We start from the raw sequence: 21,270 nt of genomic DNA on the forward strand, positions 1-21,270 counted from the left end.
AAGAACTTTATTTGCATTTCGCAGACTCCCAAAATTCTGATACTAAGCCGAACCGTTAATAAAGCGCGGGGGGGAAATCCTGATTATACCTTTAACGGATATATTCATATCCAGACTAGATGCAGCAATACCTGCAGAAATTCTGATATTATCATTGTCAGCGAAATTGTTATCTCGGCTTGATGTTGGCCGAATGGATATCTCTCTCAGTGTCGCAGCCAATTTATTGTCAGTCATAACTGTTGACACAGAGTTGAATAGCTAGATTAAAGCTTTTCATAATCTATATCGATAGAGGAGATAAGAAATGATAATTTGTTCTGACTAGTTGAATTCATAATCTGAGACCTGTGAGCGATTGTTCTGAAGTCCTGTGATTTGTTGCTGCTTTTGACATACTTGATATCCCATATATTTCCATATCGCAGGCAAAGAGTTTGATGCAACCGACCGATTTGGTCTTTTCAAATGCTCTACAACATATTAACTGAGCAGTCAAAATTTTAATCTCCACTCAATTTGGCATTTCGGCATATTGTGCGAAATACCTACTAGTTGAAATTGCTCGTCGAGGTAATATTCCGGCGATAGCTCGAATACTATTACGTCCAGCGCTGACTGAGTTCTAAAATATTGAAAACAAACCTACTGGTAAACGATAGCAAAATGATGTTGCGTAATTATTACTAACTAATCGAATTGCTAATTATTTTCAACAATGATGCATCCTGAGATCTTCTAGTCTCCGATGCCTTTGAAATTCGCGGTAATTGAAGATAATGAAAATATAGCTTTTATCTCTGCATTGAATAATTTTGAACTGTTCTCAGATATCAGAATTCAATGAGAATTCAATTAATCGTTTTATTACTCGATAATCTGCCATACATATTACTTCTGCTCACTATAATATCATCTCTTTTGAGCGCAAAATGCAGTAACATGCTCACTTATTGAGCAAAACGACACGTATATTTATAAATATATTCGAATTGACTTTGAGTCAGGATCAGGAACACTAATTGTTTTGAATTTTTGCACTAAAATGTCTTTGAATATTATAGCTAAATAGCTATATAACATTATTTCCGTCTTTCTTACTAATTCAGTCATCGATTATATATCCCTTGTTGAAATTCGAGCATCGATTCATTAATGCCGCACTCGTGTATTAGCAAACAGGCCGATCTAACATTTAATTAGAGCCACAGGTTTGCATTTCAACTCAAAAACAAGATAGAGATTTCAAAAGGAGTAGGTAACAGCTTTTCCTATTTGCGAAGTCTACCCTGCAAAAAATTCTAAGCTAAATTATATCAAATGAAATCTGAATTAATACAATATAGACAAATTTAAAAGATAGCGCACGCTTCTACTAAACATCGTTTCCGATAGTTTCAACTGACCTGCAGATAGAAACTCAAGCAATGGACTTCACCAATGCTTCCGTGACTTGTTTCGTATTTAATTTTCCTCCGAGATCACCGGTAACATTTCCATCTTTACAGACTTGGTCCATAGCAGCATAGATCAGAGAAGATCCCTTCTTTTCACCTAAGAATTCGAGCATCATGGCTGCAGACCATATAGCACCTAAAGGATCTGCGATTCCTTTTCCAGTAATGTCAAACGCTGAGCCATGGACCGGCTCAAACAACGAGGGATTAGTACGAGTAGGATCAATGTTCGCAGATGCCGCAATACCAATCGAAGCTGCAAGCGCGGCTGCCAAATCTGAAAGGATATCCATGTGAAGATTAGTTCCCACAATTGTATCTAAGGAAGCAGGTCGATGGACCATTCGGACTGTCATTGCGTCAACGAGCATTTTATCCATAGTGACATCCGGAAATTCCTTTGATACCTCTTCAGCAATCTCATCCCATAGTACAAGACCATAACGCTGAGCATTACCCTTCGAGACTACAGTCAAATGTTTCTTCGGACGGCTCTGAGCAGTCTCAAAGGCATATTTCATGATCCGCGTTATGCCTTTGCGAGTGAAGATTCCGACTTCAGTAGCAACCTCCCACTCAAATCCACGATGAGAGCGACCTCCTTGTCCAGCGTACTCACCCTCGCTATTCTCTCGCACAAGCACCCAGTCGATATCCTCAGGCTTGACAGATCGAACAGCCGGTTGAATACCAGGTAAGCAGCGAACTGGACGCAAATTGACGTATTGCTGAAGCGGGCCCCGCATGGCCAGCAGGAGACCCCACAGAGAAATCGAGTCTAGCACATCAGGAGCACCAACCGCTCCAAACAGCACCGCGTCGAACCTCTTCAGTGTCGTGAGGCCATCAGCAGGCATGTACGCCCCGGTCGACTTGTAGAACGCAGTGCCCCAAGGAATTTCCTCAAACTCGAGTGTAAAAGTCTTGCAAACGTCGGCAGTTTTCTTTAAAACTTCAATTGCAGATGCTATGACCTCTGGACCAATGCCGTCGCCAGGCATGCTTGCGATTTTGTAGTGAACCATAATGATAAAATCTTCGTTAATCGGATCGATTAATGTGTATGAATTATTTGTAGTACAACCTAACAGAAAACTACAGATTGAAGACAGAAACGAAAAAGCCGAAGGTTATATATTCTGTGCGCCTCGGCCATGATGATAGAGCAGGAGACCAGAACCTAATAGACGTTTGGATCTTCTTTCTCCTCTAGGCCGGGACTTTTTCAGGTGAGGAACAGCTTCCGCCGGTGAAATTCCGTACACTTCTTGAGCTCATCTGCGCCTTAATCTCTCATCGATCTTGCTTGGATATATTCCTAAATAGCATTTTGCATCGTAAGGAATCATCAATTATGTAATCGTCACCCCGCATTTGAGATTTCGTGGGGTTTCATTAGTTTCTCCTCCGCCTCTTGGGCAAATTTCCTCGGGCCGCGGTTAGCATTCGTGTCTAATAACCGTGATCTCCCACTGAAAAGCTCACGTGAACAATAGAGTCTAGTATAGTCTGCACCAAATTCAGTAAAGTTCTAAGTAATTGTATATAAAAATTATATAAGTATATAGTACAGCTATAATAAAATGTGAATTAAGGATGACATTGAACATCACAATCGAGCTCTTTACTTATTCAGTACTTGCTATTGTGGTGGTGGTCTTGGGATGTGTTCTTGCGTAGTCTTTCCATATGTCGATATTATTCATTTCGAAGAGAGCCTTACGTATGCTTCGGTCAATATTTAGACTTACTCCCTCGGAGTTGCTTTTGCTTGCACTTGCATGGTTTACATTATCTGAGTCTTTTGATCCACCGACATGGAAAGCATTGAATATCGGAGGATTAACTGTATAAGAGTGGAATTTTCCATCCTCGCTCCGCCAGGCCATTTCATTATCGACTGGTCCGCGAAGCGTCAGGTAAGAGAGCTGGAACAGTAAACGCTGAGCACCTCGGCGCGTTATAGCATATGCCATAGTGCATGCTGGCCCCCAAGTGGGTGATATGGCGCGCTGCTTGACAATCTGACTATTGCCGATACCCATAGATCGCATGGTTTGCTTGATTTCGTATGTGTACTTGCTTATATCAGATGGCAGCGTTGGGTCATCATATGTATGTACAAGATCAAGTCGTTTCGGATTCGAACTATCAAGACAGTGACCGAGAAACATGAAGTCCCAGTCAAGACCATACGGCGCTGAGGACTTCTCGTGGGCGCTTGCTTTATCGATCCGGAGTGGATTTTCCTGCATGTTTAACGACAGTCTTTCAAAAATTTCATGTACTCGCACATCCCAGTCAAGCTGCCAAAGTGATTCAGTAAAATGGGGACATTATAAGGATTTTTCATTGCCTTACATCATCCTCAAGAATGAGCATCGTTTCAGCATCGCTCTGGTCCAGTAAATATCGCCAGGCATTCACATGAGCTCGCCAACAACCAAGCTCGCTCGGTCGTAGTGTACTGGAAACTCCTACCGGCAGCGCTTTAGGACTGATATCGTTTCCATCGACACCAGGAATATATTTGAACTTCAGACCAGAATAAGAGCCCATCAGACTCATCGCATCCTGCCGATCCAATCTAGCAGGCATACTGATGTACGCGATCTCTCCGAAGCCCAGAGTTTCGTTATAAGCAGCCTTTGCAAGATTGGCTTTTGGGTCTTTTATGATTTGTGAGGTGACCGCATTGCGAATCGCAGCATGTGTTGCAGGCGCAATTTGAGATGCGGCAAAGATGGAGAGGGTGACGAACAGCAGCAAGCCAGTAACCACAACTGCGACAAGCGGCCTTGATGTTAACTTGCCTAAAATCATATTATGCGCTCCTTCTCGTTTGGTGAATTATAAGGAGCAATATGTGCTAGGGATCACACAAAAAGAGCAAAAGTCGCAAGAAGTAGCAAGCGCCTGAAGCTAGAGCTATATATATACGAGTACGCCTCTCTAGTAGACTGTGTGGATATACGTTAGTAAATCTCCTCCTGTTTCTCTGATTATGTAGGCTGATTCTCGATTTGATTTTCTAAAGTTATTTTTAGGCCTAATTTAGAAAACCAGTTCCCTTCAGGAATTCAGCAGTGAAAGGCAAATTTGTGCTAATTCATCTCTACTTGCACAATGCACAATCTGGAGCTATTTATACGATCCGCCTTGCAGCGCTTCATCAATAGTCATAGATCTGGGTCGATTCATACGCTGGTCTCCTATGCTGGTCAATACCAACAGCAATAGCTTTTAGAGGTACAAATATCACCCGTTAGCCCATTCTTTATTAATATAGAAACAAAAATGAAGAACGTTGAATCCGTTATCACAGCCATGTTAAAACCTAAACTTCATCGATTATTTCCCTCTCGTTCTGACGTCAACTAGGACGTTTTCAGCGACAACGAGGCTCATTGAGTTTCTTTTGCCGGCTATCATCTGTGCACTCAAATCAGCCGTACGTAGCCAAAGCGTTCGTCCGTCTGCGGTGTCTTCTCCCGAGTTTCTTGCTATTTTACCGTCCATGCCTGCGCTTTAACAAACAATGGTCTATTCTATTCTACCAAAATCGGAGGATACTAAGTTGACTACATGTGCTATGGTACCTTGCTACATTCAAACATAAATTACCACTCTGTAGTGCGGAAGCAGTGACTATTCAAATAGGTGTACTCAATCTCTGTAAAATGTGTTTAGTTTCCATTCTAACTCGAAAGCCCATTTATCCCTTAATCAGTCATAAAGCGCCTAGAATCTCGGCCATGCGATCAAATCACTGCCAAATTCCACTCATCTTCTTCATACGCTCTCGCATACGCCGCCTCACCTCATCATCCGGAAGTCTTTGTCGCCATTCACCCTCAAGGTAGGCTCTCGTCCAAGCCTCGGGCCCCTTTCGAACTAGCACAAGCTCTCGACGCCAGTAGTCAAATAATTGCGCTTGATATAAAATATCATCCACTAAAATTTCCCAGTTCCGTTTAACACCGGCTCGTAATTCACTCTGTTCTCCTGGGCTCCGTCTGTAGTAATCTGTCTGCACTTGGCTATCGTCATATGTTAATGCTAGTTGGCCCAGTTCGATTAACTCCTTAACCCACTGGCCAACTGGAATCCTGGAATTTGGGACAGCCGCATTGACCATCCAAGCTCTCATCGCGCGGACCAAATGTCTTCGGTCCATCACCTCTTCTGAAGCCTTCATCTTTGTCATCGACATCATTATTCCACGGCGACCACGACGAACACCTCTATCGCTTCCTCCGACTGGTCCTCCCACTCCCATTTCCTGGCGTTCGATATTTTTGGTATAGAACTTGCGCTGCCTTTGCAGCTCTTGTTCTGTCCAAATCGCCGCTGCTTGCTCCGTAAACACTCGGCTTATGAACTGGGTTGTGGCTCGCGTCGCGTAACTGTCTTCATACATTTGCATCAAATAGTACCAGCAATCAAGCTTCACCATAAAATCCTGATCCTCCAAATGTCTCTGTGCTTCTTGTCTCAATAATTCAAACGTAAGATCAATACAGCGATCCACTCCACCTTTGATCCGAGGCCGAACGTTTAACCTTTGTCGAAAGCGAAAAGCAACTGCAGCAAGATTTGGCTTGCCGTCCATTAGTGCTACTACTTGGATCTTTTCCAGTAGCCTCCCACTGACCTCCGCCCGTATTCCGTCCGAGGTGAGCTCTCGAATCTCATCAATATGGTTTTCTTCCACTGAATCATCTGTGTTCTTGTCAATGAGATCTTCGCTAGTATCTACTGTAAATGCAATTGATTTCTTTGTAGACGAAATCGTTATCTTCAAACGGGTAAGAAGTTTACCGATCTCGACCAACGCAAGATCAATCTGATGATATGAAATTAAAAGATTAATATACCAAATGAAAAAAGCCGGACGAAATGCTCCTATAACTGAAGGTGAATTCATCAGTGTTATAACGAATAACGCCCTTTTTCGTAGAGTCTCCGGTCTGGATATCATATATGTTTGGTCCCCAGTCTCTTTGAGAGATTTATCTAGTCCTGGACCCAAAATATCGCGATGAGATAATAACTGTGCCAAAATGAGTTTCAAACATTTTACCCGTTCAAATAGTTCGGTCTGACTCGAATACCTCTGAGCCGTGATAAAACCTGTCATAAGGTCATAGTTGTAGTTTCCTTTCGGCTGTCCACGCATGATATTACTCTGAATCACGTCTAACGCAAATTTGGAACCAATCAGTTCATAGTACATTGTCACCAATTCAATTTCTAATTCCTGATCATCATCCAAAGATTGCATAATACTTTGGATCCTTGAAAACGCTGCATCTGAAATAATTCTGACTCTATTTTCAAACATTCCTTGCTCCCTCCATGACAGCGTCAATTGCAGTCCCACGTCCAGCACAGCACGCAATTTAGCTTTTACAGAAGAGCTATGCTCAATTTCTTTTCGGTTTTGAACTTCACCAATTAATCGATTAAAGCATTTAATAATCCTCTCTGGTATTTGGTGCTCCAGTAACCGGAATGCGGCCTGTCGCGCCTGCTCCTTCTCGCTGAACAACGCACCAGGATCGATTACAGGAGAGAGCGTCCATTCGATTAATGTTCGAAAAGAGTCTAGTTCCATATGATGTCTAGCCTCATTAGATATGTTTGAAGAGTAAATATTTCCAGCTGCGACCCGAGAATTCAGTGCCATTGCGCGATTAAGAAAACTCAAGACAATATGTAACGAAATCCGCCAATTTGTGTCAATATACTTATCTCTAACTAATGGAATGCTTGCTTGATCAGGTTTGCAAATGAGATCCCATACTGGAGTGATGGTATCTTCATCAACAATATAAGATAGCCAAGCCAAACAGTCCAACGAACGACCTCGAGCTAACAGCATCTCCTTACAAACTTGAGTTAGTTCCAACATAGTCTCTAAATCGACCTTGAACTTTTGTTTGTGCAATCTCAAAGAGCTCTCACAGATCCTAAATGCAATTTGTGGTTCACTGAACTCTATAGATCTCAGAAGTTTCGTAATTTCGTTGAATTTGCCAATCTGAATGAATTTCACTATCACAGGTAAGACCGTAGTTTCAGTCAATTTGCTAGTCGATGGCATACTTTGCAAAATTGATTCTACAGCTTGCGAATTCGGTGCTTCCAAAATGCTTTTTTCAAGCCGTGCTCTCGATTGAATTGTAGATATCGTGCTGTCAACATTTACGGGGTCAATATGTCTCATGAACAACTGATTACCAGCTCCAATCATTCGCTGGACGATGTATTTTGTAATGACAAACGAAATTCGCTCGCGTCCCTGGATGATGAGTGCTTGAACCAGATATGATAATGTGACGTATGGGTCGCGCGAGTCCCGAATTAAATCGTAAATTGCACTGAGAGATCGATCCGTGTCTCCATATTTACTTGAAAACCTAATCACATCAAGTAATAACGCATGATCATAACAATGACGAATCAAATCTGGAACTAATTCCCGGAAATCAACATCCGAACGAGTATATCCAATAGCAGTCATCATATCAGTCGTTGATAACTCGGGGGAATCCAAATTTGACAAGGCTTTTCGGATCTTATCACGAATCTTCAATGTTTCTAGTTTCTCAACTGAGTCAATCCATTCTGTTTGAGCTTTTCCTTTGAGGTAATGGAAAAATTCTAAAACGTAGTCTATGGGGTGTAAGAACATTTGCAAGAATAAAATAAGAAACTTTCTTCACATACCATCCATTGAAGAAGAAAACCGGCTCTGTGAAGAACTTTCAAGAGATTTGATCTCTGTAGCAAAAGCACTAGCGCTTTCGGACACATTTTTCTCGTTAGAAAAATCATTTTGCTTATAGACAAAGTTTTCGAAATATCGCCGTATTGTCTTCCATAGATCTGAGGGCTGTTCTCGCGGTTCGACGAGCTGTTGATAGGAGGCATTAGGCGTTTTATTTAAGCCTTCCTCGACATTAGAGACACCTTGTGCATAGCGAATATTATTTTTTTCAGAATATTCCTGTACAGTTTGTCGTATGACAGCGTTCATTTGTTCGGCTTGCTTGTTCCGGTCAGATCCTGAATCAAAGATAGTCGGGTCAAGCTTGAAGGTCGCCGCTAACTGTGGCCAAAGATCGACCGGATCTTGCATTTCAGCAGAGATTTTGTGTGGCGGTTTTGTGTATTGGAAAAAAGTTGATTTCCAATTAGCTGCTGTCGTCGGTCGCCAGCCAGATTGCCCTCGGGGAAATAGTAGTGAAATCTCCACCTCCCGTGAATCATGCTCTGTTTCGTGGCTTTTTCGTTTTTTCTTGCGCACTAAAGTGGAAGATTCAATAGGAAGCTGACGATCAATAGTTGTATGAACAAATTTCTTCCAAGCCGTTATAAGCCTTTGCTCGCTGATCCATATACAACTTGGCGTCCGAATACACTCTATTATTCGAGAATTCCTAGTACGGGAACAGGTCGAATGATGGAATGGTATTCCTAAAGCCGATCTAGTCATTCTGTTCATGTCAGTTTGTTCTTATTGAATTAATGCTCAACATTGGAATATACGTGATTCCAAAACTGCCTTTAATATTTTAAGCGAACTGCAGTACGATCTGCACATAATTCTCTAGTGACGATGAGATGCTATGACAATAGTTGTATGTCCAAAATAAAAATTCTTTATGGTCTCGCCGTAACTGCTAGAAAAAAGCAGGTCGTTTACAAATCGATGAAGTCTGATAAACTTCCCTTTGATTCCGATAGATTTGGAAGATTTCGTCCGCTTGCCGGTTACTCCCAATTGCATCTGCAAGTCCACCATACTGACTGATTTAATGTTTGCTCACCCGAAACGTAAGGATAGCAAATTATATTCCTGAAACAACAAATTTTACGTACAAAACATTGACATCTATTTACACCCTCTCAATCTTCTCAGTTCTCTCAATAGCCTTGTTCAGATCTACACCGGCCGGCATATTGACACCTCCCGTGTCACTAGGCGACAATCCACGCAACCTTTCTCTTAATATTCTATTGATTGAAATGTCCGTTTGTTGTTCTAGAATTTGTAGTTTCTCCAATAGCTGTTGTTTGATATCCCAATTTGCAGGTCGCGGCTGAAGAGTGGTAAGATCTAATTGCGCTGACTCTCCTTCACCAGATTCGGTCTTCTCCAATGCTTCCGCTTCGAGGCGACGTGATTCGTCTTCGACAGTGACAAGATTTGCTGTGGGCGGCTCCAAAAATCCTTGCTTAGGAGCGCCTGCTTCCGGATCATAGTTTCGTCGACTGCGAGTGTTAGCAATCTGAATGTACTTCACGTACAAATGATACCTCAAAAAAAAAGGGCATAAACAAATTCACTCACCTCAAAATGAGTTCTGGCTTATTTTCAATCTTTTCAGAATCCGTATTTTCGACTTTCTCATGTTCTGGCGCTATATCTAATGGTCTCCCATTCTCATTCTGATTCTGATTCTCACCATCTCGCTTCCGTTTCAAGGTCCGTAACTGTGCTAATCGCTCCTTTCGCGATAGTACCTGTGAATCTAATGATGACATTTAAAATCCTGCGCTATACTACTCCTCTTGGCTGATTATTCCGATTTAAAAAACTATTCTTACATCATCACGTTTACAATTCTGGATATTCAAACTGTAATATCTGCATTATAATCATGTGATCACAACAGTTCAGATAACCCACTCTAACAAGCTTGATAATAGAGTTTCCTCAGACTAAATGCAATGGACAAGCAATTATTAATAGAAACTGATTAAATATAAGTTCAAACATTTAGAAAGTTGGCTTATGCTGATCTTGAAAGACTCTTTCGGTCTGACTTGGCAATTTGGGGAACAAATAGTGTGACATGAGTTGCGGTTCTTTCAATGGCCAGTAGTTTGTAGAGATTTATCTTACATGGGCGCGTTTATTTATTGATTTACGATCATACATAGTTCCTATTCAAACTAATAGTATTAGTTGCGGTCACACCTAGTAGAAAAAACAGAACCCCGTCAGATTTTCTCCAGTTAACCTACTATGGGCTTAATTAGTACTGCGGTGGGAGACCACGCTGGAATCTTAAGTACTGCAATTTTTTTTGGCCTGGTTTGGCTCAAGCTCTCATTTCCAAGCTGAATGGATAACAGTAAAGAATAAATCAAAATGATACATTTCGTCATTATCGTACACTAACATTACATCTTGGTATTCATCTTCTCAGTTGTACTCGAGGATCTAGTACCACTCGATCAGGAACTTCTAGATCGATTACGCCGCTCAATTCTGCCTTAACTGCTTCCAATCTTTCAATAGCAGTCTTATTTTTCTCCAAATCATCTCCAACTGTCTCCGAACCAGTTAAAATTTCAACATAAGCGTGAACAATCCAAGTGCCGACGAATCGCGCATGTGCAGAATCTCTTCCTTTGGCGACAGACTCTGCGACAAGTTCATCGCTGGAACTTGACGGGATTTCGTGTAATTGTAACGGGTTCTGAGGTGAAATCTGCGATATTGTAATTATGACCCGGCCAGAGTGTACAAATGCATATCCTTGCTCTAGATAGTCGTAAGCGTAAACATAGTTCAGGGCGCGCAAAAACCTGAACAAAATCCGTGTACTATCCGATTTCGACGTGAGCGGAACCGGACCAAAATTAGTTTTGGAAATTGCTTGGACTTGAACTGGTTGCTTCCCTGATTCTGGCACGGAGGGTATACTCAGTGACCATTCGGCAACAGGATCAAGATTTTCTTCATCGGTCTCGTTACCAGCCTTTCCAATACGCGCACTATCATCCGATGCCGGTAAAAGATCGCGACTAGCTGTCAACCGAGACGCTTCGAGCAGTGTACCGCTGCCTGCATTTTGCGGACCCATCGATCCATCTCCTGATTGGCCGGGTGTCGAGGGTGCAAACACAATGTGTTGCTTCAAAAGTTTGATTGGCCGCATACCAGTCGACGCAGACAACGCAGATAAAGCCTGAGCTAGTCGGCCTGGCGGCAGTGAACTGAAAAGCGACAGCTCCTGCAATTGAGTCATTCCAGGAGCTGAAGCCAAATCTGTTAAGAAATCTGATTGAAATCTGATTTAAGTCTGGTGCTGTTTCGTCACCTGCGAGACTCAATATGCAACAAGGGGGAAGAAGATTGTTTCCCAGGTGTATATATATATTTACGTGCGGCCAGTCAACCAAAATTTATCTTCACTCTTCCTTGAAGTTACCACCACTTGTTATAGTATTTCTTTAATAATGCCAGAATTCCTAGTCAAAGTCGAGTTTTCGTACGTTTCACTACCATAAGATCGATCATATCGCTAATATCGACTCTAGTGGCGGTTTAGAATCTCTTTTCAGCGGCAACAGACAGCTAAAGGTACCCGTTCAAGACAACAGCTCAATAGCGGACCTGGTGAAGCTACTATGTGAATCGTATATGACTGATGTTCGAAGAGAGTTATTTGTCATTGAAGGATTTCATGTGTTAGTATTACGTAGTTCTCAGTTTAGCATGCTTTCTAATTTGAATCCAAGACGACCAGGAATCCTTGTGCTGATCAACGATGCAGACTGGGAGCTCGAAGGCGAAGAGGAATATATACTTCAAGCAGGCGACCAAATTTTATTCACATCTACATTACATGGCGGTTAAATAATTTGAGAAATCGACCAAGAAACTATAAATGATTATCTGCCTAAATGATCTAAAATTCGTGAATAATGCACGCATATCGGACAAAGATAACAAAAAAAAGCAAAATCACATAACGCCGTCTAAACGATTAACAATCAAACAGAAACTAATTTACACAATAACGACAATTTCAAATAGTCGTGTCAGAGAAACACCTGACCGTCGTCTTCTTCAGCTTCCGCGGAATGATGTTCTATGGCATGAGATATCGACATTGACGTATCACTGGCGCTTTGCCTTCGAGCGGGCAATCCACCATTCCTGAAAGGTACTAGTCGTGGTTCGCTGTCGGTCAATTCACGGCCGGATGATCGTCTTTCTCGCCATTCACGTCCACTTCCTGGTACAAGTTCAAATCGTTGACTTGTCGATTCGTCGCTATTGCTAACTCCACCAATAGATGCTGACGACATACTCCCAATTCCAGCTCCTACTCGTACAATTCGATCAGAATGATCTCCGATATCCTCTTCTCTAACAGAGCCCAATTGATCTGAGGATGATGAGGTTGAATAACGTCCAATTGTTCCCGTCGAAGGAGCGCTACGCCTATGTGCATTATATCTAACGCTACCACCCACTCGCGGCATAGTGCCTGAACTTCCTGAGCCAATTGATCGACTGGGTGAAACATTCTCGGACGAAATTCCACCTTCAGAAGCAGTATGCGTAGAAGATAATGATTGATTCCGAGCAAGACCACTTATGTCACCATTACTAGACTCAACTCGACGCATGCTGAAAATCTCATTCGTAGCACATGTTGCAAGGCTGGCTAGAGAGTCTCGGTCTCCAACAGTACTTGATCCACCTCGTGAAAGTGAACGTGAAGATCCTCGCGATCCAGAAAATAAATGTGATTTCTTTGGACGGGATAAATCATCTGGATCATATGGAATAACAAATCCACCAACAGCAGAATGAGGTTCTTTCTCTAGATCAGAATATGACCGGCGATGTGCTGAGATATTTGATAATCGTCTAGACACGCCGTCCCATGCACGAGCAGGTTGCTTAGTTTTGTCAGAATGAGGATTGTCGTGGGGCCAGTTATCGAGTGGACCAGGAGAAATAGGATACGGCTTCGAAATATTAGAATTTGTCGGTGAGACCGCAGTCGCAGACGAACTAGAGCGACTACGACGATTGCGGGCTGCACCTCCTGCAAAACAGAAGCAGTAATATAGTAGTAGGGCAGCAAGAATTATTGCCAATGGAATCACAACACCGCAAGCTATTGCAACCGCTTTGTGGTTAGATGAAGACTTCGAAACTGCGTTAGTGGCAGCCGCAGTAGTAATAGAAGAAGATGTAGTAGAAGCGCTCGAAGTTGTAGTTGTGAGGGATACCAAACTAGTCGAGGATGAAAGTCCTCGAGAAGTAGCACTATGTCGATGAGAAGATGTAGATGTCGATAAAACTACATGACCTTTGCCATTAATATAAAACATGGCTGCTGTATGCTTATCATTGTCAGTCGTCTTGACGGTAACGCTCACTTTGACAGAAGACAAGGTAGCAGGTACCGTACCCGAAAGAGTATAGTTGCTGCTATCGTAACTCAACCACGATTCAGACGGCTCAAATGCAACAGAGACCTCTGATATATCAGTGTCTGAGGAATTTACTGGCAGCTGGTATTGGAAGTATTTCCCTCGGGAAGCGGTCAGGTTACCAAGCGACTCAGTGAAGAAATATTCTTCATCTACACCATCAGTGTCCGAGCTATTTGAAACGACAAATACGCTGAGAGTTAAAGTGACAGCATCTCCGTAGACGTCGGTCACAGTCACTACCACTTCCGACGACTCACCAACGTCGTTAGAATCAGGAGTTCCAGAGAGTGTAAGAGTGCTTTTATCAAAGTCCATCCACGACTCCGTACCATTTACCACGACGGACGAAATGTTAGAGGATGAAATCGAAATATCATCAAGAGTAACATTGAGAGAGGTGGAAAATCCAGTATTCTCGGTCGCATTAACCGAAGCTGAGCTCTGAACAGCAGCGAGCGAATGATCCGCAATTGAGATCGAGAACGGAGAAGATACAGCCGAAAAACCGTCTACATCAGAGGCGACCATGACAAAGTCAAACGAAAGTGGCGGCGCAATGGTAGAAGAGAGAGATGGAGTTGTTCCATAGAAGGTCAAATCACTCTCACCGAATGATATCCAGTTTGGCAAAGGACTATTCCCAGAAGATAAACCGTAAATTGCAGATACATTTCCCTTAAAAGTTCCTGCGCTGAAGGCAAGTGTAAACGTGGAGCCTGCAGGCAAACTTATACCATCAGCCGCGTAAGTTGTGAAATTTTCTTGCAGCTGTTCAGCACACGAGATTGCAACTGAAGGAGAGGTTGAAGACACGACCACAAGAGTCGCTTCATCCGTAGTATTTGAAGAATCTGCTGAATCGGTTGCAGTGATCGTGAATACCGGATATCCAAGGTCGCTGTCAGAAGAAGGGGTACCCGAGAAGACCAAGGACGAATCGTCGAAAGATAGCCAGGACGGCAACTGAGAAGCTGAATACGAGAGAGAGCCTTCACTTGAGGTTGTGAAAGTGTTCGAGGAAAGTGTGAACGAATAGGCCTTGTTCAATCTTGCAACAGGAGGATATTGCTCAGAAATAGGAAAATCCAGGGAAGGCGAGCCGAGAACAGGCAATGAAGCAGTTAAAAGAACGCCGACCAGCCCAAGAGCAGAGCGCAAGGAGATCATGGTCATCGTTGGAGGTCTTGGACAGACTCTTAGCAGAGATGAACAGAGTGAAAGCCGATATCACAGATATGATGTCCAATGGACCCAAAAAGAATTCACGAAAACAATATTTCGAGACCAAAAAATTAGCAAAAGGCAAGTAGTCCAAGGAAGGGGAAGTAAATGACTTGCAAATGGGAGGGAGGGCGAAATAATATGAGCGCGAATGTGCGGCTAGCGGGACGAACAAGAGTTGAGAGTTAGGCGAACGACGCGTCGTCAGAGGGCCGAACTGACAGTTCGGGGACGAGGACGCGAGCCTGGCAAGAGGCAAGTGTGGCTGGCATAGTAAAATTGCTTGGTCGAGCAATAGACATCCATTAACAAAGAGAATCTGCGAGCAGAAGACGCGTCGCAAGCGAACTCGATTCCGATTTCACGCGTCAAAAACGCGTCGAGGCACGCGCGCACAGAGGCGTTCTAGCAAGGGATGGCGGCACTGTAATCAAGTTTCACAATTTCGCGACTGCGACCTTTCTGGACTAATGAGATGATATTACGAAGGTTTCAACGGTCTGAGTGATGGAATGGGCCCCAAAAGTGTAACTCAGCACGAACGAATTCGGGAAAGTCCAAAAGGCAACCGAGAAGTTCTGCGGACAGGGATATCAATCATGTCACAAGAGGATGAGCTATGCCACAAGCGCACTCGCAGCTCTACAATCCCGCCTTCAAATCCCTTGCTGCTTACATGTCATTACTAAGATCTTAGGTCATTACACGTGATAGAGCGGCTCGACCTAATTGAGGGGTGTGTATTAGATTGGTTCCTGTCCTGCTGCAAGCACGGACGAGGCCCGATGCGCGCGAAAGAAGCAAGAGCTACAAAGAACCAAAGACAAGGCCGGTGAGACAGGTCCTACACAATAGACGGCGATTGAAATACGACGATCGGTGACTCGAAGTGGTTAACAAAACCAGGATCTCGAAGACTTTCTACAGCGGAATAAAATCAGAATTGTTTCCGAATTGTGGCTGATCAACAAGATTCAGTCAAAATTACTGAAGAAAAAAATTTTCCTTTCAAAACCCTACCAGTGAAGCCAGTTGCCGTGCAAAAATCGTTCTGTGCTGGCTTGCCGGATTGGGTAATTACGTAAGTCTGACTTTTATCTTATCTGAGTCTCACAAATACGACCATCGTTTATTTCGATTGCGCAAAAACTTTTTTTGTATCCCTTGGTCTTCTGTACCTTTTCCGTTCCAAATTCGTCCGTGGATTCTTATCAACAGACGAGCGGCCGGTCCAGGTTTGCGCCTCGTTTATTTCTACTTGTGCGGATTTTGCACACGCTCCAAACCCACCCACAACCCCGTTCTCCCCGATCGCGGCCCTCCGCTTTCGTTGGTTCAGATTTTTACCGTCGCTGCATACTCTTACATCACCATCGCCGGGGTTTTACGTTTGAATATATAAAATTTTCGCTGGAATCTCTAATTTGGCTGACTGATGACTTTCAACTAGTCTTGTGCATCTTATTTTATTTTGCTTGATTACTTTTTCTGCTCTCTTGGTTTGACTCACTCTCTCTTTCTGGTGTTGGATTTTATTTACCGTCTTATCTAGCCAGTTTCTTTGGAGTCATCTGCACTTGCTCTTCTTAGAGTCTTATGAAACCGAGCAAGGATCTCGCTTCTTCTCACTCCTTAAACAGGCGACAAGACTCGAAATCTGTTTTTTCCTCTTTTAATTCGTCGGCCCCGGCTCAGCAGCTTCCCGAAAGTATGAAAACTTCTGCGGCATCTACTGGCAATGGCCCGGCACCATCCCATCTTACCCGAATTATCTCCGCTTGTTCTCGATGTCGATCTAGAAAGATAAAATGTGATCAAAAGTTTCCTTCATGTTCGGCGTGTCTCAAATCTGGGGTAGAATGTGTCGGCTTAGATGCTGCTACTGGTCGTGAAGTACCCCGCAGGTAAGTGATTTGTCCTATTTTTGTTTTTGTTTCTTTTTTAGTATCTGACCTCAATTCTTTCTTGTTTAGCTACATTGCCCATCTTGAAGAGCGTGTTGCTTTTTTGGAGATTCAGCTTCAAAATCAGGGCATTCCGATTGATAATCCGAATTCTTCGACTGGCATCAAATCTGCTCCATCGACTAATGGTTCCAAGGAATCGGTCTCAGTTCCCGCCAAACGTGCAGCTCTATCTGATTCTTCTAAGGATGTTGATTCACTGGTTTCTACCGTTGGTCTTGTTTCTATGAAAGGATCTTCTACTCTGTCTTCCCCGTCATATCTTGGTCTTTCTTCTGGGATTTCCTTTGCGAGATTGATGTTTGCTGCTGTCAAGCTGAGGGGCCAAGACATCCCATCAGCTGCAATGTCCATGGCTTCTTCCGAACAACCTGATATGACTATTCGAAGGAAACCGGTTACTATCCAGCCTGCTCCATTGCCCTCCAAAAAGGTCGCTGAAACGCTAATTGAGGATTTTTTTAATCAAGCTAATGCTCAAATTCCAATTTTTCATCGCAATGATTTCATAAAAACATATTTTGAACCAGTTTACGGTCCCTATTCGGTACAGACAAAACTTGCAAACATCAATAATGTTCAGAACGATTCTCCTATCTCTCATTCCGCCTCTCCCGATCATTCTCAGTCATTGCGGTTTTCTCCTACCGCTAGCGTTAAAGCTGAGCCTACGCCCAATACATCTATTCCTGCAAAGAAACCATCTGGTTCCGCTGGCTTCACAGTTCCGCCTTCAGATTCCAAGACAGGGACTAATTCATCTTATTCCCGTTCGAGTTCTGATTCCCCAGAAACTCATCGCGCTCTCTTCTTTCTGAACCTCATCTTTGCTATTGGAGTTTCGGTTCACCAGCAGCAGTACCCTGCGTTACTCTGCGAATCTTATCATGCCACTGCTATGCGCTATATTGAGCCTGTCTTCGCTTCTGTGGAGAGGTTGGAATCATTGCAGGGAATATTACTTTTGGGACTCTATTCTATCATGAGACCTGCAGTTCCCGGCGTTTGGTATGTTTTGGGTGTTGCTCTGCGGCTATGCGTCGATCTTGGATTGCATGTCGAAGGCGGCGTAAAATCCTGGTCGGGTACCAATATTACCCCAAAATCAAATCAGAAAGAGAGTTCTGCTCCGTTCGATGCTCGGACTCTAGATCTGCGTAGGCGTCTATTTTGGTGTACATATGCCATGGATCGTCAGGTCGGTGTATATCTTGGTCGTCCATTTGGTATTGCGGATTGTAGTATCAAAGTACCTTTCCCTAGCGATCTAGATGATGTTTTCATTACTTCGGAAGGCATTATCGACCCACCGGAAAATACTCCACCTTCGTACAAGCAAGTGGCCGTCCATATTTTCCAGATTCGTCGTCTGCAGTCGGAAGTTCAAACTATTCTTTACGAGAGAGCCGAGTTACCACGTCGGTTCGCGACATTGAAAGAGTGGCAAAACAATATGTCAAGACGTCTGGAGGAGTGGCATAAGTCTGCGCCGAAGTCATCTAAAGATATGAATTGTGATTTCAATCTCTCTTTTCTTGATCTCAACTATCAGCAGACTCGCTTACTTTTGCATGGTATTTCTCCTGCAATTCCTCGTCCCTCGGTAGAAGCATTCTTTATTATTGCGGACGCATCTGAGCAGGTTATTCGTGCTTATCGACAACTTCATCGGGAGAAAAATATCAACTACACATGGATGGCGGTTCATAATTTATTTATGGCAGGCACATCTTATCTGTACTGCCTTTATCACTCCAAGGAAGTTCGATCTCGCACTCGCATGGATGTCATTGATTTCAATACCATGGCTTGTATTCATGTCTTATCAGCAATGGTTGATAAGTGTGATGCAGCTTCTGGCTGCAGAGATACTTTCGAATTACTCACTGCTGCTATCTTACGGTTGTGTTATAATGAAAAGGCTGCGTCTGGAGAGATTATTGCTCATCCTGGGCCTTCCGGTGCTTTGGAATATTCTTCGTCTGCAGAGATTCGTACTCCAGGTGCTCCGGGGCGGATGGCCACCCCTCCTATTCCACCGCCCATGCCACCTCCTGCAAAGCGATCTCGGAAATCACGATCGTCGGCATCGTCGGCGACGGTTGCAAATTCGGCTCCGTCTATGCAGCGATCTAATGCAGAGCCAGTTCCGCAGTATCCTCAGATGGTTTCAATGGGTCCTGTCCCCACTGTGGCTTCAGTGGAATTTTCTAATGGCAATGGTACTGCAACAGTACCTCCTATCACGACAGCATCTTCCAATTCAATTATTACTCCTCTTTTAGATACCGGCACGGAGAACTCTCAAGCTAGCACACCGCAGTCAACCTCTTCAGCTACAGAGTCCCTCTTACCAAACGGTTCTGCGAGTGTAGGAACTACCGGAAACGCGTTGTCTCCTTTTGCGTCATTCGAGACCAACACTCTACAATGGATGACTGAGATGGAGCCTGACTTGGATGAGATTTTCAAGACTGCTGCTGAAATACAGGCGGTACCGCCTATGCACGACAATTACACTCACCCTGTGGCATATTCTGGTAACGTGAGTGGAAACACTCAAGGAGGAGGATATGCTTATCAGTTCAGCCCCGGCGCTGCTGTGCAGCAGCAGTTTGGAAGTGCTTATTTTGGAGCAGGAATGGATGGTAAGTTGAATATTTGGAGTTAAATTAACAGCCAATTACACAAAATGCTAATCAATAGTAGGATCCCCTGGAGATTCTACAGTATCTGCTACCTCGACTTCGCCTGGTCAGACACCGATCTGGCCCCGTCAGTCATCATTCTCTATCACAAATGGCGGTAGTAATTTAGTTTTAGCGACTAGCGCACCCACTGGATCAGCTGTTTCGACAGCTACGGCGGGGGTTAACAGTCAGGGAAATACCCCACCTACGACCGTTTTAAACGGCTCCAGTCCGCCTATGTTTTCCTCCCGCAGTAATTCCGCGGGAGCGCTACCTGCTGGACAACCCGCTACCGGCCAAACACAAGCACAAATGATTTTTGATGATGAGTATGATGGTCAGCGAATATATGAGATGATGAACGAGCTACCTTCAGCATCTATCTGGGAGCAATTTTGCGTAATGCCGCCGAATAATGGACTGTTAGGATTTGGACCGGGTTTTGGAACTATGCTTGGAGGAGGAGGAGAACAGATGATCGGTGGAAATGGAACACCCTCGCCAGCAGTAATCAGCAACCAAGGAGTCAGTCCTAGTACCAATGGCAGTGTAACTGGAACAACCCCGACAGCTGCGGGGACAGCTATAGTGTCAGTGGAAGGGGGAACTTATGGAGGAGAATTTTTTGCGCGGGAGATGTAATATGGAAGTTAGTAGGTTTGATATTGTTTTGGAGTTTTTGACTTGTATACAATTGGGAGTTTTGACTTTTAGTTATCCGGTTGGTTTGGAAGGCTATTTTTTATTATTTTTGGAAATGTTGGTCTGCTTTGATCTCTTTTGTATTGTATTTTGTATTCCTTTCAGTATCTGTATTGGATTTTGATAGAACCTGACGACGCACGAATGAAGAGATGAATATATTATGACAAATGAAATATCACATTACAAAAAAAAGTATTACACGCGCGGGATTCCTTCATCGTCAAGAACGACTTGTTGGTCTATACCAGCATTCTTAGGATTTTTCGCGATTCGGTCCTTTATCAACTCTGCTTGAGTTATCCTTGACTGACTAAATTTCTGTAACGCCTCTTTTTCCTGTAACCTCTGCTCTGCAGATCCTCGTACCACGAAAAGAACCAAGTAGCCGACGACTGCAAGCGCGATAAGATAGATTATGAGACGCTTTGCTGAACGAGATCGAACCATAGCGCCAACGGTTGGCGGTGCCAAAGGATTTGGTTTTCGTGCCTGGAAATAAGTAAATTTTGGGTCCATGATAGCAAAATAAATATAGTGGACTGCAGCCAAATTAATAGATAGTGAACTTCGCTGCGAAAATCAAGTAATGCCACGACCAGATTAGAAGCATCTCTAAATTGCCGGGTATTTCAGCCAGGGCTCTCGAGAAGTAGATCGTGCTTAATGAGTGGATGTCTTGATTTAATATAATGGGTATCAAATTCAGAAATAAATGAGTACCGCTCTAATAGGAAACTTGATCACTTGACCCCAGGACAGTGAACGCATTGAAGTACCTTCAGATACGCTTTTGAAGTACTAGACCTGAATCGGAACAAGCACTATTTAGATATGCATGTATCGTTCCAAGAAGATAACCAGAATCTATCTGGAGATTTAAAAGACGGCCAGGCAACTGATTTGAAGAATGATGTCGAACAATAATTGATTGTTGCATTGGCTGTCACATGCACTACGAAACAGCAGATTGCCCTCGAA

The 21,270-nt window shown here is 43.4% G+C and overlaps 9 protein-coding genes across 9 annotated transcripts; 2 read left to right on the forward strand and 7 right to left on the reverse strand.

Moving 5' to 3' along the window:
• Positions 1-1,420: 1,420 nt before the first annotated feature.
• Positions 1,421-2,482, reverse strand: V1516DRAFT_622125 (putative tartrate dehydrogenase/ decarboxylase; the record flags this gene model as incomplete). Its single annotated transcript, XM_066919564.1, has 1 exon — positions 1,421-2,482. One exon carries the CDS (start codon positions 2,480-2,482, stop codon positions 1,421-1,423), a length of 1,062 nt encoding a protein of 353 aa, XP_066778048.1.
• Positions 2,483-2,973: 491 nt separating this feature from the next.
• Positions 2,974-4,734, reverse strand: V1516DRAFT_264050 (uncharacterized protein). Its single transcript, XM_066918822.1, has 2 exons — positions 3,819-4,734; positions 2,974-3,763 (listed from the first exon to the last, which is right to left on the reverse strand). The coding sequence occupies exons 1-2, from the start codon at positions 4,278-4,280 to the stop codon at positions 3,086-3,088; spliced, it is 1,140 nt and encodes a 379-aa protein (XP_066778049.1). The 5' UTR covers positions 4,281-4,734; the 3' UTR covers positions 2,974-3,085.
• A 1,343-nt stretch (positions 4,735-6,077) lies between these two features.
• On the reverse strand, positions 6,078-9,207 carry V1516DRAFT_264048 (uncharacterized protein). The gene is made up of 5 exons (XM_066918821.1): positions 9,012-9,207; positions 8,190-8,959; positions 7,566-8,135; positions 6,335-7,514; positions 6,078-6,186 (listed from the first exon to the last, which is right to left on the reverse strand). Coding segments are annotated over exons 2-5 (2,520 nt in total). The 5' UTR covers position 8,959; positions 9,012-9,207; the 3' UTR covers positions 6,078-6,185.
• Positions 9,208-9,361: 154 nt separating this feature from the next.
• On the reverse strand, positions 9,362-10,010 carry V1516DRAFT_623293 (mRNA splicing factor; the record flags this gene model as incomplete). Its single annotated transcript, XM_066919620.1, has 2 exons — positions 9,362-9,737; positions 9,817-10,010. The coding sequence occupies 2 exons, from the start codon at positions 10,008-10,010 to the stop codon at positions 9,362-9,364; spliced, it is 570 nt and encodes a 189-aa protein (XP_066778051.1).
• A 542-nt stretch (positions 10,011-10,552) lies between these two features.
• V1516DRAFT_673051 (mediator complex, subunit Med18) lies at positions 10,553-11,598 on the reverse strand. The gene has a single exon (XM_066921841.1). The coding sequence runs from the start codon at positions 11,501-11,503 to the stop codon at positions 10,667-10,669; it is 837 nt and encodes a 278-aa protein (XP_066778052.1). The 5' UTR covers positions 11,504-11,598; the 3' UTR covers positions 10,553-10,666.
• Positions 11,599-11,714: 116 nt separating this feature from the next.
• Positions 11,715-12,114, forward strand: V1516DRAFT_663526 (ubiquitin-related modifier 1; the record flags this gene model as incomplete). Its single annotated transcript, XM_066920518.1, has 3 exons — positions 11,715-11,746; positions 11,796-11,945; positions 11,997-12,114. 3 exons carry the CDS (start codon positions 11,715-11,717, stop codon positions 12,112-12,114), a joined length of 300 nt encoding a protein of 99 aa, XP_066778053.1.
• A 185-nt stretch (positions 12,115-12,299) lies between these two features.
• V1516DRAFT_622603 (uncharacterized protein) lies at positions 12,300-14,879 on the reverse strand (the record flags this gene model as incomplete). The annotated part of the gene is made up of 3 exons (XM_066919588.1): positions 12,300-12,699; positions 12,799-12,946; positions 12,983-14,879. 3 exons carry the CDS (start codon positions 14,877-14,879, stop codon positions 12,300-12,302), a joined length of 2,445 nt encoding a protein of 814 aa, XP_066778054.1.
• Positions 14,880-16,529: 1,650 nt separating this feature from the next.
• V1516DRAFT_663528 (fungal-specific transcription factor domain-containing protein) lies at positions 16,530-20,229 on the forward strand (the record flags this gene model as incomplete). Its single annotated transcript, XM_066920519.1, has 3 exons — positions 16,530-16,837; positions 16,907-19,545; positions 19,607-20,229. The coding sequence occupies 3 exons, from the start codon at positions 16,530-16,532 to the stop codon at positions 20,227-20,229; spliced, it is 3,570 nt and encodes a 1,189-aa protein (XP_066778055.1).
• Positions 20,230-20,487: 258 nt separating this feature from the next.
• On the reverse strand, positions 20,488-20,808 carry V1516DRAFT_684860 (uncharacterized protein; the record flags this gene model as incomplete). The annotated part of the gene is made up of 1 exon (XM_066923587.1): positions 20,488-20,808. One exon carries the CDS (start codon positions 20,806-20,808, stop codon positions 20,488-20,490), a length of 321 nt encoding a protein of 106 aa, XP_066778056.1.
• Between the last annotated feature and the right edge of the window lie 462 nt (positions 20,809-21,270).

Source organism: Lipomyces oligophaga (genome assembly GCF_038497815.1).
Source record: "Lipomyces oligophaga strain CBS 7107 unplaced genomic scaffold V1516scaffold_3, whole genome shotgun sequence".
NCBI lineage: Eukaryota > Fungi > Ascomycota > Lipomycetes > Lipomycetales > Lipomycetaceae > Lipomyces > [Lipomyces] oligophaga.

What these genes read in the sequence shown, in the direction of transcription:
- V1516DRAFT_264050 (XM_066918822.1), bottom strand. Translation starts at nt 4,280, where the DNA reads ATGATTTTAGGCAAGTTAACATCAAGGCCGCTTGTCGCAGTTGTGGTT. An exon ending in TGCTCATTCTTGAGGATGAT is followed by an intron (nt 3,764 to 3,818) that starts GTAAGGCAATGA and finishes TCACTTTGGCAG; the next exon opens with CTTGACTGGGATGTGCGAGT.
- V1516DRAFT_673051 (XM_066921841.1), bottom strand. Translation starts at nt 11,503, where the DNA reads ATGACTCAATTGCAGGAGCTGTCGCTTTTCAGTTCACTGCCGCCAGGC.
- V1516DRAFT_264048 (XM_066918821.1), bottom strand. Translation starts at nt 8,958, where the DNA reads ATGACTAGATCGGCTTTAGGAATACCATTCCATCATTCGACCTGTTCC. An exon ending in GTTTTCTTCTTCAATGGATG is followed by an intron (nt 8,136 to 8,189) that starts GTATGTGAAGAA and finishes TACACCCCATAG; the next exon opens with ACTACGTTTTAGAATTTTTC. An exon ending in TGTAGAATCAATTTTGCAAA is followed by an intron (nt 7,515 to 7,565) that starts GTATGCCATCGA and finishes TACCTGTGATAG; the next exon opens with TGAAATTCATTCAGATTGGC.